This window comes from Hesperophylax consimilis, chromosome 23 (genome assembly GCF_061612785.1).
Source record: "Hesperophylax consimilis isolate HC1 chromosome 23, BYU_Hcon_1.0, whole genome shotgun sequence".
Lineage (NCBI taxonomy): Eukaryota > Metazoa > Arthropoda > Insecta > Trichoptera > Limnephilidae > Hesperophylax > Hesperophylax consimilis.
The window spans coordinates 17,347,657-17,362,310 of NC_142858.1; the positions used below are offsets into that span (position 1 = coordinate 17,347,657).

At 33.8% G+C, this 14,654-nt stretch overlaps 1 protein-coding gene across 1 annotated transcript; it reads left to right on the forward strand.

Moving 5' to 3' along the window:
• Positions 1–219: 219 nt before the first annotated feature.
• Positions 220–10,681, forward strand: Ubc4 (ubiquitin conjugating enzyme 4). Its single transcript, XM_089646002.1, has 3 exons — positions 220–405; positions 1,133–1,285; positions 9,635–10,681. Exons 1-3 carry the CDS (start codon positions 340–342, stop codon positions 10,016–10,018), a joined length of 603 nt encoding a protein of 200 aa, XP_089502128.1. The 5' UTR covers positions 220–339; the 3' UTR covers positions 10,019–10,681.
• The last annotated feature ends 3,973 nt before the right edge of the window (positions 10,682–14,654 follow it).

The following is a 14,654-nucleotide window of genomic DNA, read 5'->3' on the forward strand; positions in this document are numbered from 1 at the left end:
TTTTGGGCTAGTGAATAAACGATGTTAGTTGGGTGCAGTTATATTGTCTATGTTTGCACTTTTTTTAAATGTCCTTGAGATCTCTTTATGGTCCACGATATATTTACCTGTCTGGACCAAACGACCGTTTTATCTGTGGTCGTCTGTGGTTAAGGGGGTGACAAAATGGCGCCATACAAAAAGCCCGAAGATATCGATCTAGAGAGTGGTTTATTTATGGCATAGAACAATTTCCTTGTTTCGTCACAAATCGTCAGCTCCGCGAAAAGAAAAGTGAAAAGTTCGCCCGTTCGTCTTTTGGTAGTGTTTGCTGCAAATTTATTGTTAGTCACCGTAAAAATGGCGGCGAATATCGCTGTACAGCGAATAAAGAGGGAGTTTCAAGAAGTCATTAAGAGCGAAGAGGTGAGCGCCATTATTCAATAATCAAAACTTGAACTCGATGTGGTTTTCTGTCAGTTCAGACTGCAGTCACAGTGTCTCGCACGGGATTAGTGTGCGTTTGCTCTAGTGCGATTGGTCTTCGCACGTATGTATAATATTGTAGTATTTTTCAAAATATTCTCTTTGTGACGTTTTTTTAACGTACCGTACTTCTTGATGACTTGCCTTTTAGAACCGAATTTACCAAAGCATTCACGGCGCGATGGATCTAGGCATAATATGCAACGACATTAATGTTGCAATTTATTATTGTATCAGTTTGGGTCTCTTGTTTTATTTAAGATTCTATTTCTTTTAAGAGTTAGTTCACTAAATAATATAATTATTATCACACTAGATTGTTTCCAGGAAACGACACAAAGATTATAAATATATATTATTTAGCAATGATGTCTAACGAAATCGAAATATTTCGCCTAGTTTGAAACTTACTATTTAAATTTACCAATATATTTTTTAGGTAACATAGACAACAAGGCAATATAGCTTCATAATTCTAGTAACATACATTTAAATAACAAAAAGGTTTGTAATAGTTATTAACAATTTCATGACATTAAGGAAACATAGACAACAAGGCAATATAGCTTTATTATTCTAGTAATATACATTTCAATAACAAAAAGATGTGTAGTAGTTTTTAACAATTTCATTGTTGTTAACAAATTATTGTGATGTGAAATTTCAGCTGGCAAAATGTTCCATCAAGGTAGAGCTCATGAATGACTCTTGGACTGAACTGCTGGGCGAGATCGCTGGTCCCCCAGACACTCCATACGAAGGAGGCAAGTTCATCCTGGACATCAGGGTCCCCGAAACCTATCCCTTCAACCCTCCTAAGGTATGTACCACTAACTGCGACTAAACACTGACACTGCTGCGATTGTACTTTTGTGTTATCTATGTCAGGACTTAGGTTGGGAATACACGGCTACAGGCAATTGCATAGTTCTCACAACACTGACGTCCGTGTATTGGCAGCCTTATGCTCCCCTTACTGCAACAGAGACATGATGCAGTGCAGGCTGTTGCCCTTGGTAATTGGACCGCCATTGAATTTAAAGCATTCAGATTGCTTGTACACAATATCTATACAAATAAAAATGTAGTTAGGTTAAGTTCTTCACCGATTGCTTTGAAATTGCATTTGAATACGCACGCGTGTGTTTTTATATACTTATATTATATAGATGTAACATGTGACACGTAGAAACATGCTTCTTGAAAATAAGAGCAATTTGTTGGACAAACATGCTTTTTTTGAAAAACAGCGCTGTCTGTTGGACGTAAAAGCAACAGGGGGCGGGGTACAGCTAGTATTTGATAGCAATCATTTGAAGTTGTATCTTCAGTGCTGTGTAAACATATTTCTCCGTATGTCACTAATTTCTTCAGGCTCTGTTCTCGTTTTGTTGTGTCATGTTTGCCAGCGATCCTTTCCCCGTATTCCAATCGCCTACTATTTCCCAGTATGCCTAATGGAGGTGCTGTTGTTTTTCTTTTTATAATTTATTTGAATCTTTTCTAAAAGATAATATTCTAAATCAGCAATGGTAATCGGACGCATAATACGTGAGCGATATTATTAAAATATTAGTTTTCCGAATACTATTTATTATGTTGGCTTTAATATGTTAAAGGACACATTTATTTATTTTGTGCATTGGTATATTGTTTACCTTTTGTCTACTGCAGTCTCTAGCCATGTTCATGGATAAAAAAATTGATAAAAATGTCATCTATAACCTCGGGGTCAACAATTAAAATCTCTGATGATATGTGCATGTATGCTATAAATTTGGATGGAAAATTCATTATTTTGACTTTATCAACCGGAAAGTCCCGTAGTCTTCAAGTTAACTAACTACCTTACAGCCTAAAATACTTAAAAATTTGCATTGAATGTGATATTCATATAATTAACTAGTGTTTTTCAATGGATTGAAGTAATCTAACATTGCATGGCAATAGGGTATAAAGTAGTCCTCGGTCGATCGTGAATGACCCGCTCATTGAAACTCGTTCACGAGCTTCCAAAGAGCGAGCAGGTTATTTTTTCATCAGCACCCGGGTCTTACGACCCACTCTCGCGAGCTACTCTGACGACCTGGTTACTGGGCCCCGGAATGGCGAAGCGAGCGCACATAGATTGTCAGCACCCGGTCTCACAATACACTCATGACCTACTCTCAAGATCTACTCTCACAACCTAGTTGCCGGTCGCCATAGTGGCGAGGCGGTCTCACAGGATAGCCCCAGGTTCTCAAACCTATTCTTGCGACCTACTCGACATTTAAGCGACATTTTTAATTCATAATGTATAATTAAAATATACTTACTTTAATATAACTATTTTCCTCTTCCTCTCCCCTTCCTTTAACACCAAATTAATTTTAAGATACTAAAACTTCATTTCTAATGCACTTTAACATAAGAAACTTCTGTGGCTTGACTTCAGTTAACTTGTATATTTATCTCGTATATCTATTATATAAAAGCTGTTTGTTTCTTACAAAAAAAAAAATAAAAAAATAACATTATGCAATATTTTATGTACTTAGCGCCTACAAGCAAATGTTTATATATTACAAGATTTTATTTTTGAATAGTCGAAATATTTGCAGCTTTCTATCATTGTGATTGAATAAAGTTTGGCGTAAAGATTATTTTTTTTGAAAAATTGTATTTTAATCCCTAGTTTGCGTGAATATAATAATATGTAATAAAATGGAAAGAAAACTATAAAAGCAATTTTACTAAAAATTCTTAAATATAATTAACCCATTGCGTACTGAATTGTTTGCGAAAAATCTGTGCTTTGAATACTGAATTAATATCATTATAAAATTTGTAATTGGTTCTTCTTCTACTAAATGTTGTTTATTCGTTAAATGTTGAGTATGTTTTTTTAATTGACATCCAATCTTAGTTTTTTTTTTGCGTAAAGAAGTAATAAATTTACCCATGTGTCTGTATAAAAATAAATAATAATACTAAAATAAGTATGGGAAATGCAGTAAAAAATAAGTCCTTTTTTCAGTTTTTCAGGTTCCAAAAATTTTTGTATAATACACCCGGAAAGAATAAAATAACACTTTGCTACTTGACTCAATGAATGAAGAATTAAATAATCATTCTAGCTATCAAAGTTAAAGGTTGCCCATATATATCACAAAATATTAAATTTTTTCAAAATTACTGCGACGTCAGAAATAGCCGAGCGGTGCTCGCTGTTGGAACAAAATGACTGTCACCGCACGCCCGAGTAGCGCTTGTTAGTATGCTATGGGTTAGAAACATTGATATATTTAATTATTTTATGCTTGCGTTGAATTATCTATATAAAATAATTAACCAAACCTATTGAAGGTTGTGCATATGGCGTTTATTTTGTATAATGTTGAGGGGTTATTACTACAACTAGTTAACTCGGAAGCGTTTTCGTATTTCCCATGTATGCCACCAGCACATAAGTTTTACAGTTGCACATTTGTAGAAGACGTGGATGAGGAAATAAAGTTATGGTTGTGTGTGTAACCCGAAAATGCTGATTTCTGAGTTACCTACACACATGTAGTAATTTCCCCCCGATATAATTATACACAAAATCTTTCCCAAATACATTCTATCCCAAAGCCATTAATTTATATACATGCTACATTACGTAGAGAATATCGCTAAACACTTGAATCGTGCAGTATATTGGGGCATTCTGATGAGCAGAAGTTCTCACTTTCAGAGCATAAAACAGTTTTCCATGACTATACTTAAGTACAAGTTTTTCTCTTGTTCAACATGGATTACGTGACATATAATTTCAGATACAGTAGAACCCCGTTAATTCGAATCCCGATAATTCGAAAAAACGTGTAAAACGAAATTTTCGCCAAAAAAATATCCACAGAAATTTTTTTTCATTCAAAATGGTTTTTTAATTCGAAATTCGTAATTCGAAATTTATTTTTGTCCGCACACGAGTATTTGTTTGTGTAATTCGAAAAACTAATCGAAACTTCGACACTTAGGACGGGTTGTTTCGGAGAATTTGAACAATTCATCAAATTTCAACGTTCATTTTCCAGTTCTGTGAAAGATTTTTTCAAGTTCTGTTTTAATTTCAGTTTTGTCAAGCAACTAGCCTGTAATGATATAATAACAGAACTTGAATAGGACTTTCACAGAACCCGGAAATGAATGTTGAAATTTGATGAATTGTTCAAATTCTCCGAAACAACCCGTCCTTAGAAAATAAATCATAAGATTTCGTAAATCTGAATCTAAAAGACAGCCATATCCGTAAAATTCCCAAAAAGTGTATTTTTTACGTGGTTATACATCGCCCTAATTAGTATTATTATTGTGTAAATCGGAATCGATTTACACAATAATAATAATCGTAGTTTTATGAAAATCTGCCGAGAAAATTCGATTTACGCAGAAACATATTGTATTTTTACGAATTTATTATAAATATCTGAATTCAAAGGGTCAGCCGCGATGGAAATCCGCTGCGAAATTTTGATTTACGCGTAAATATATCGTACTTTTAAGTATTTATTATAAATACCTGAATTTGAAGGGTCAGCCGCGATGGAAATCGGCTGCGAAATTTCGATTTACACGTAAATATATCACATTTTTACGAGCTTATTTCAAATATCTGAATTTCAAAGATCCGGCGAGACGGAAATAGGCTCCGAAATTTCGATTTACGCGTAAATATATCGTATTTTTAAGTATTTATTATAAATACCTGAATTTGAAGGGTCAGCCGCGATGGAAATCGGCTGCGAAATTTCGATTTACACGTAAATATATCACATTTTTACGAGCTTATTTCAAATATCTGAATTTCAAAGATCCGGCGAGACGGAAATAGGCTCCGAAATTTCAATTTACGCGAAAATATATTGTATTTTTATTAAATTTACTTTGAATATCTGCGCTACGGAAATCGGCCGCAAAATTACTATTTACCTGGAAATTTGACGCATTTTTACGAAATTTACTTCAAATATCTGAATTTAAAGGATCGGTAGCTACCGAAATCGGCCGCGAAATTTCCGTTTACACATAAATATATCGTATTTTTGTAATATCTGAGTTGAAAGGACCGGCTGCGACGTTAATCGGCCACGAAAATTTTATTTACGCGGAAATGTGCGGTATTTTTATGAATTTGCTTAGAATAACTGAACCTGAAGGGCCGATCGCGACGGAAATCGGATGCAAAAATTCGATTTAAACGAGAATAATTGGTATTCATACGAGTTTACTCCAAAGATACCACCCGAATTTGAAGGGGCGGCCGAGGAACTCGATTTTCGCCATTTTTGATTACCCGTTCTAAAGGTTTAAATATAGTTTCCCTTTGATAAAATATTCTTCCACACAAAAAACAAGAAGTTGAATATGGGGAAGACCTTGTTCACATTTTGAAATACATATACATACATATAGTTGGGACCTTTACAAAGAGATTGATATAAAATCTATATAAATAAAAATGTAAATGTCCATTTGTTCAATATCTTAAATCTTCAAAAGTTCTTCAATGATTGCTTTGAAATTTTGGCAAAACGTTGTATTCGAATACGCATGCGTGTTTTATATACCTATATTATATAGATGTTACCTGTGACAGGTAAAAACATGCTTCTTTTGAAAAACAGCACCATCTGTTGGACAAACATTCTTTTCTTTGAAAAAATGCGCCATCTGTTAGACGGAAAAGCAACACGCGCTATTGTTTCTCTATCTGCACAGACAGACTGAGTGGGGTACAGCTAGTATTTATATAAAATTATCAGAAAGCAGTGCCTTTCACGCCGAACCTACTTGAAAACTTGAACTCTACCACTGCTGGTAGAACTACCCTTCCCGCCGGAAGTGTATTAATTCAAGGTTTAACATTACTTAATATGTGGTCTAACATGTGTGAATTTGCATACATACTGTGAACAGTATTCAATTGTGTTAAATTATTAAAAGAGCAAAAATAGTTTTAAATATTAGTTCACTGAAAATAATAATCTTTTTAGATTTTATGTAATTTTACACTTTCGCTGATATTTTGTCATAAAATAAATGATACAGTTCCGATTTTGTGGATGAATGGAAAAAAAATGCACCATTTATGTGACACTTTCACTTATAAATGTTTGCTAATAGTTTATTTTCATGGAGTCCAACATGAAATGTTAGTAGTTGAGTTCCTCCTCCACAACGTCCTATATCCTCCAGTATGAGCAACCAAAAAAGGTTTCTGGCTGCGCGGGGAAGAAGCGGTGGTTGCTTGGGACCGTAGCGCTTCACACAGATATTATGATAACCAGTAATACTTGGTAATAAATTAATTATAAAACAGTGTTTTCGATTATAAAAGTCGATTTGATTGTTGTGAGAGACCGATCTTTTAAAAGGGACAACACTTTAAACTTTGGAAAAGATTGTATTCAACTAGAACAAGGAACATGCTTTTTTTCATATTTTATAAAACATTTGAAATGGAGTCCATCTTGTTCATTTTTCTTCATCTTTGTCTCTCCAGTAAGGTGGCATTTTCATAATATCCTATGTTCTCTAATGGTTCCAGTGCCTCTAATGCCACTCTACTGGAGCTCATCTATAAGTAGTACAGTTGTTAAAAGGTATTAAAAATAATGCATAATGGAAATGAACCTTGGTTCATCAGAACGTTGAAGAATTGAATAACGGTCGATGGACCTAATCCTAAATCTCTATATTTAGCTGGAACAGAATTGGCTCCATCCAGTTCACATACCCTCCTGTCGTTGTTCCCACCCTCAGTTTACAACTCTGTATCTGATGGGTTTTCCTATAATAAATTGTTTGTCTCTGTGTTTTCCATAATATGGGATCATCGCTTTGTCAAAAATATGGTTCTCTTCCTCTTCAGCTTGCTCTCCATGCCTAATTTTATAGGAACATGAAAATTTTTTCACCATTGTGTCACCATTTTTTCCATTTGTTTTGGTAAAGTGAGTATCTTCCACATCCTGTCCTTTTGTCCGTCATCAAAAAATAATTCTGCTTCAGCCCTCTTCTGGCCTTCTGGCAAATTATTGAAATAAATGTTATCTTCCTCACCGAATTTCAGTTGTCAAAGAAACAACACTTCTTGGAGGCATAAAGGCAATACCAACCTAATTTTCAGAAGAAACATTCAATGAATCATTCTCCAGCATTGATATAAAATCGCCCAAAGTCATACCTGTAACATAAAAATAATAATGCATAACAATATACATATGTACTTGTTAAACATAAAAAATATAATCTGACGATATTTAAAAATGTGTATAGTGTTCGCCTATTGCTCTTTTAAAAGGATGCACGTGTTTGCTATTCGATAAACACTAAACGAGTAAAAGATTATAAAATCAGCCAAGTTGTATTTACACACACAACATAGAATATAAAATAATTACAGTTGAATTTTGAAAATCTGGATATCGGTCAAGAGGTACTACCATCATTCTAGAACAACACTGACATATATGCAGTCACAAATTAATAAATACTCTTATAGTAACTGATGCATAGATAAATCAATAGTGTTAGATACGTTACTGAGAAAACGCACATGGTTTCACTGAACTAGGTCTAGTTTACATACTTTATTGGCCTGTTCAAATACATATTCTTCGAATTGATTTTCTTTGTATGTATAAGCAGTGCTAAATTTTGTTGCTCGATTAGAATGAATATAACATAAGCATGTAAGACATAACACATGTCTTGTATTTTTATAATGTCATTGGAAAGATGTTGTAATTTTTCAAGTTTACTAGCATTCGATAGGTAAATTTCTTTTGAAAGGCAATGGTCGTAAGGCAAATATATTTTTCATAAATACTTTCAGCTTTACAAATCCTACAATTATAATATCCCATGAAATTTCTCGGGTCTGCACTAGTACATAATATATATATGCTTATCAGAGGTGGCTCTAGGGGTCCAGAAGTGGAAGGTAATCGAAAAAAAAAAAATTATATGTTTTTACATATTGAAAATCTTGCTAATGCGTAGTGAAAATTATAAAAACACCAATGATTATAATTAATTTGCAGGTACTTACCTCTTCTGAAGCCGGTAGTACAATATTTTTTTATTTAAGATTATTTATCTAATTATTTACACATATAACTAATTAACGGTTTTTTTTTCTTTTTAAAGATCTTTTCCTATTTTTTATGTCACTAACTCCAGCCTCAGTCCTTTTTTTTATAAGTAGATTTAAAAAGCAAACAATGAAAGCAAAATAACCCATACATTCATTTTATTGCACCTGCAAATCCACTGACAACAATTATAACTTAACTAATTTAAAATATTGTTTTTAACCTCTTTATTTTTCTCACTCTTGTAACATAAACTAATTGTCCCTTTATTTGAATACGTTTGTCATGATTCAATGAATTGTTTGCGATTTCTTTCAATACACAATAATAAATCTACAGAATTTGACATTTTAAATTATTCTATGCAAATTACGTCAACAATGATAAATGTTATTTCGCAAACTAATATTCAAGTTCAAGATGGCTATCGTTCATCACACAAAAAACTTTTTACTGACATTTTTTCACATCTCCTATCTAATACTTTAATAATCTTAGGTCGTAAATATCTCTATCTCAACGCATTCATATCCGAAAACCCATTAAAAATAATTTTTATGATACTGAGCATACCTCATACATGATGGTGTTTACCTCCTCTGTCTGTATAGCAAAGAGAAAGAAAGGAGATGGTTTTGGGACAAAATTTAAAGTGACCCACTGTAGGTATATTAAATAGGTTCTCATTTGGATGCTAAATTGCACTGGAACAAATCGAAAAATGTATGAATCTACACGTTTATTAAAACTAAATTAATAATCGGGTAGTTTGTTAAATCCTTTTTTTTTATTAATTTAAAATTTTCAAAATATTCAAATTGCGCCCCATGTTGAAAATCACTGCAGTAGAGAAAGGTGCTGCGCTTAATATATGTATATTCTAACTTTGCTGTATAATGTAACTGTACAATATAAATACATTCAAATGCAGCGTACCGTTCACTGATCAAACGCATTGTACGTATAGTTGTGTTCTATCATATAGTGTCATCTGTAATGTTTCTAGCGCAAGTTGTACTGTACTGTGTGTGTATGTTTGTTTGCAGGTTAAATTCATAACAAAGATCTGGCATCCGAACATCTCGTCGGTGACGGGCGCTATCTGCCTTGATATCCTGAAGGACCAGTGGGCGGCGGCCATGACGCTGCGCACGGTGCTGCTATCGCTGCAGGCCTTGATGTCGGCCGCCGAACCCGACGACCCGCAAGACGCCGTGGTTGCCAAGCAGTACAAGGAGCACTTCGACATGTTTCGGCTCACAGCCAAGCAGTGGACACACATCTATGCTGGCGGGCCCTGCAATAACTCCATCTTTGAGGAGAGGACAAAGCACCTCACTGACATTGGCATCGAGGAGTGCCAGGCTGTAGTTGCTCTTTCCACTTGCGATTGGGACATGCAGAGAGCCACCGAATTTCTCTTCAGTTAAACTAACAAACAAGCCAACCAACAAACAAACGAACTGTTAATTTCCAGTCCATTGCCAACTTGTTTTTTCTTATTACACTTCTATTTTATATCAAAAGCTATATTAAATAATTAATTTGAGTCACTATTAATTCTGAATAAACGTAATATATTTTCAGTATCAATAAATGGCAAAATCACTTTTGCCATATTAATCTATCACTACCGGTTTCTGAGGTGTAAATAAATTTTATTATTATTATATTATTAACCACTCGGGTGATGGCTACCCAAATTTAGGTAAATGATTTTTATGAATTATAAATTTCCCAATTTAAAAAAAATATAAATCCTAAAATTATGGGATAAATGGGGAAATTTAGGTGGATTTATACTTTAAAACGCAGTTAGCAGTTCATATATTTCTGTATACATATTTGGAAATATGATATTAATTAAATCAACACCTGGAAATCTCCATCACTCGAGTGGTTAACATTGTCTATTTAAAGGTATCTGTTTTGATTTCAATGTTTTGATATCACTGAAGGATAAGTTTTTTTGTTGCCAAATTGTTTTGAATATCAAATTTATTTGTTTCCTAATAATAAATAAAATAGAAATATGCAAATTCTACCGCCGGTGCCGGTTAATGTGGTCACATTTTTTACATTTGTTCTTTTAACAGATATAAAAAATTGTAATTCAGAGATGCATTGTTTTTTCTCTTTTCAATAGTACTCATTATTTAAAAGAATAATAAAATGTAGTAGCAGTAAACACAAAAACAATAATTTATTATCAGTTAATTCCTAAATGTGGAATTCCACTCTTTAAAGCAATTATTCTATTCTGTTATTAAATTTTACGGAATTTTAAGCGACATGTTGATTCTAGAGTGTGGTGTAACCTGTATATATACCTATATGGCCGTCTGATTATGCCGCAAGACCAGGGAACACATGAACCGGCGCCCGCTGTATTTACATGTGGCGAGTTTTATAAGTAAATCCATACAAATATCCTGTAGAATAATGTAAGTGTTTGAATAATACAAGGCTGTGCACCTTCCACTGTAATTGTTTTGCTGTTAGCATCCTTGATTATGTGGGATGTTTGAGCAAGAATCATTTTATTTCAAGATGGATGGATATGTAGTGTGTTGTGTTAAAAGTAACTATACTTTTGATATCATTTTGGATAGTTTCAGTATAGTGAGGAGGGTAAGCATTACCTCGCATTTCAGAGTTCTCCTTTGAAGTGTGAATGAGTATTTTTTATCAAGAAACAAAATTTAGAAAATTTTTAATGTAATAACTTATGCAATAATTTTGTGTATTTTGTTTTCTAAATTAGTCATTTAATTTTTTTTTTATTTTGGTGTTGCAAGGTTGTGCTAAACGTTAAGAAACGCCCTTCCATTTGTAAAAGTTCGTTTCATTGATACGGTGATATTCTTAATTCCATGCAATATCTTAAGTTTTATGTGTTTTTAAATACAACAAACATTATGTTCAGTTATTTCTTGCCATTATTCCTGTTTTGCTGATTTTATGGAGCAGGCTGTCCACACACTCGATTATTATAAAATTTAATACATATACGGCACCGAGGGTTTGCCGTTGCCACTCCTGAGTGTATTGTTATGACTTCAAGCAGACTCCATAATTTCTAGGATAGGATAGAAATACTAGACTTCATTGTTTCGTATATATTCTGCTTCTCACGCAGTGGTGCAAAACCTTATCCCGGTATTTTGCAATACATATTATAAACATCATCACGGTTTGCTTCCTGGAAGTACCTATTTTCTTTTTATTATGTAAAGATGCAAAAATGTTTATAATATATGTAGAAATATCGATTAATGAGGAAACAATAAATTATATTTAAAAAAATTAAAAAACAAAATATACTTTTATTTAAAACATCGTACATGGTAATAACTGACATCAAATAGGCTGGTGCTCAACAGATAGGTACTAATCTACTACTGCCCATGCTGTCAAACAAGGCAGACAAGTAATTCAAACAGTGGTCAGAGTACTGCAACAAGAATCCAAACTGTCAAAGTCGAAGTTAGCATCCTCAATTGAAGAGCATGTTGCCTAAACCCCGCTCCTCAATTCCGTGGTCGAAGAGTAAGGCTCTCGACTTGCAAACTAAAGGTCACAGGTTCAAATCCCGGCGCACGCAAGTAAGTTTTATTTTTTGAATTTTATTTTATTTCACAATTTACTAATTTAAAATAATATTATACCTGCGGCACTTTCCAGAGTGGAAGATACTCTCAGTATCGCCCTGGTGTAAGACCACCATTCAGAATTGAAACGTTGCTTGAAATGGCTTTAGCCGTATTTCGTGACCAGATCTGAATAGTCAGGTAGTCCCCCACCTTCCTCTTCTCCATCTCCTTCCCCTCCCCACTACCATTAGCCTCACAACATACCCTAATTGCGGATGCCATAGTCTCACTGGCTCCAAACAGTTGAGTCCCTCCTCACAGCATCTCCAAAGATGACATAGGCCCTGAGAGAAATTATTTTCCTGTATAGGTGTAGTGTAAAAAAAAGCCTTTTCGACCCTCTCAAAACCTTGTCAGCAGACATGCAGCTGTGCCCCCTGATTGGATAAAAATGTGTCGCTGTTGCGTGTAGACTGCATTTCTAGCTGTGTGGAAAATGAGATAGTTTGTTTTTCTTTATAAAAAAGTTGTACCTCCAAACTTGCCTGCTGTAGAAATAGATAGTTTAGATTTTGTTGAATATCGAAACAAATTTTAATGGTACATATTTGGAACCTGCACAAGCTTTATTTTAAAGAAATGTAACGCTTTGCTTATATAGCCTGTAAGCCGTTCAGAGATCGTTTTTGTGTACAAATCAGTGAAAATCTGTTGAAAAGGTGTCGCTACTGTAAAATTAAAGGTAAAATTGCTTTTCATTTTGTTATGCTACAAATCTGAATGTGGGCTTTATTCTGACAAATCCCACTGTGCGGAAGCATATTTAGTCAGAATTGTCGTAAAAGTGGCCAGCCTATTTGAGTACATCTTCTGATAAATCGGGAGTAAATTCTCCCAAAATTATGATTAAATCAGGTGTGCAAAATTCTTGGAAATACAAATTACCCAATTTTAATCACACATTTATTCGGAAATACTTATTTCCTTATATTATTTGGATACCGTATTTTGTCTTTTGCTCACTCGAAATAGAGTTATGCATTAACCATTCTGTACTTAGCGTTCGACCCGGTATGTTTACCTACCTGCTCAAGGGATTAGTACACAAGTATACGGTGACCGTCCTGCATAAATCTTGAGACAAGTTTTGGCTGACTATATGACGAATTGGTGGAAACAATACCAGAAGGATACCACAAGTATACTGATCGCAGAAAAAAAACATTATATTTAATATAAAGGTGTCCGGGGGTAAAGTGCATTAATTTCTGAAGGTGATTCTGCGATATGGTAGAAGTAAAAAAGATAGAAGGTAGAAGTGAAAAGAACTTTTTTCGAAAAATGTACCATCATGTAGAATCACCTCTCAAAGTTGTGCACTTTACCACTGGATACATTGTGTGCACATACTGCGCCTGTCGTATGTGCGCTGTCCATCTATTTTCAAAAAATAATAATTTGGTCAGTAATTGCTTAAATAAACATGTATTAATTTAAGGTTTTAGGTTGTGGAAAAATATTACAACCGAAGTAACAAAACATGTAGAATATTTATCATCCCCAAAGGGTTAATAGATAATTCTGGACGAAAGTAGCATTGTGTAGTTTCCATCAAATATTAACTTTCTCTGCACTTATATTTTAATAGATAATTCTGGACGAAAGTAGCATTGTGTAGTTTCCATCAAATATTAACTTTCTCTGCACTTATATTTTTTTACACATTTTAAAATCAAAGCAAAGCGTGTTCATAGCTTTGTTGCACAAATGCTTTTTCTGATTTTTCTGTTTCAAATCTTTTTTTTGAGAGTTGTTAATACATATTATCTTCAATGATTAAATATTACAATGTGAGGTTTTACTTAATAAGTTATTCCACTATAAAAATATTGAATATTCGTCCTAGATTTGCATTGGATAAAAATAACTGACCATAGCTCATCTCCTGAAGATGTGTAAAACATATGTGAAGTTTTGAAGAAACTCGCAGAGTGATTATGTCTAATTTTGATAGAACTTGAAATATTTTAACCATTTTTACAATATGCATGTTCGAAATTTTGATTTTTTAAATTGTGATTTCAAAAACTTTTTAGAACTAGAAGTTTTCTGCAGAAAACAATTTTTAGTTCAAGAAAGCATATATACTTTTGTAAAAATGCTCCTCAATTAGAGTATATTATTACATGACTGATCTTGGAGCTTTTTGGAGAAACCCAAACAGTTGGGTTGGATATCTCCAAAGCCTCCATGCATAGAGTCTGGCACGTACGGGATCCATCCACCCCAACCCAACCCTGTGTAGATTGTGGACTTTCTCAACCATCCAGACCGTACTTGACTGCTCTTCTTCCTCTCCGCACAAGGGATTCCAAAAGCATATAACATATGAATTCGTTAGCAACAATTTTATTTTAATACATTGCTCTACTGGTTTCAGAAGTATCCTTTCTTCATCACGAGATTATGGCTA

What these genes read in the sequence shown, in the direction of transcription:
- Ubc4 (XM_089646002.1), top strand. Translation starts at nt 340, where the DNA reads ATGGCGGCGAATATCGCTGTACAGCGAATAAAGAGGGAGTTTCAAGAA. An exon ending in AAGTCATTAAGAGCGAAGAG is followed by an intron (nt 406 to 1,132) that starts GTGAGCGCCATT and finishes GTGAAATTTCAG; the next exon opens with CTGGCAAAATGTTCCATCAA. An exon ending in ATCCCTTCAACCCTCCTAAG is followed by an intron (nt 1,286 to 9,634) that starts GTATGTACCACT and finishes GTTTGTTTGCAG; the next exon opens with GTTAAATTCATAACAAAGAT.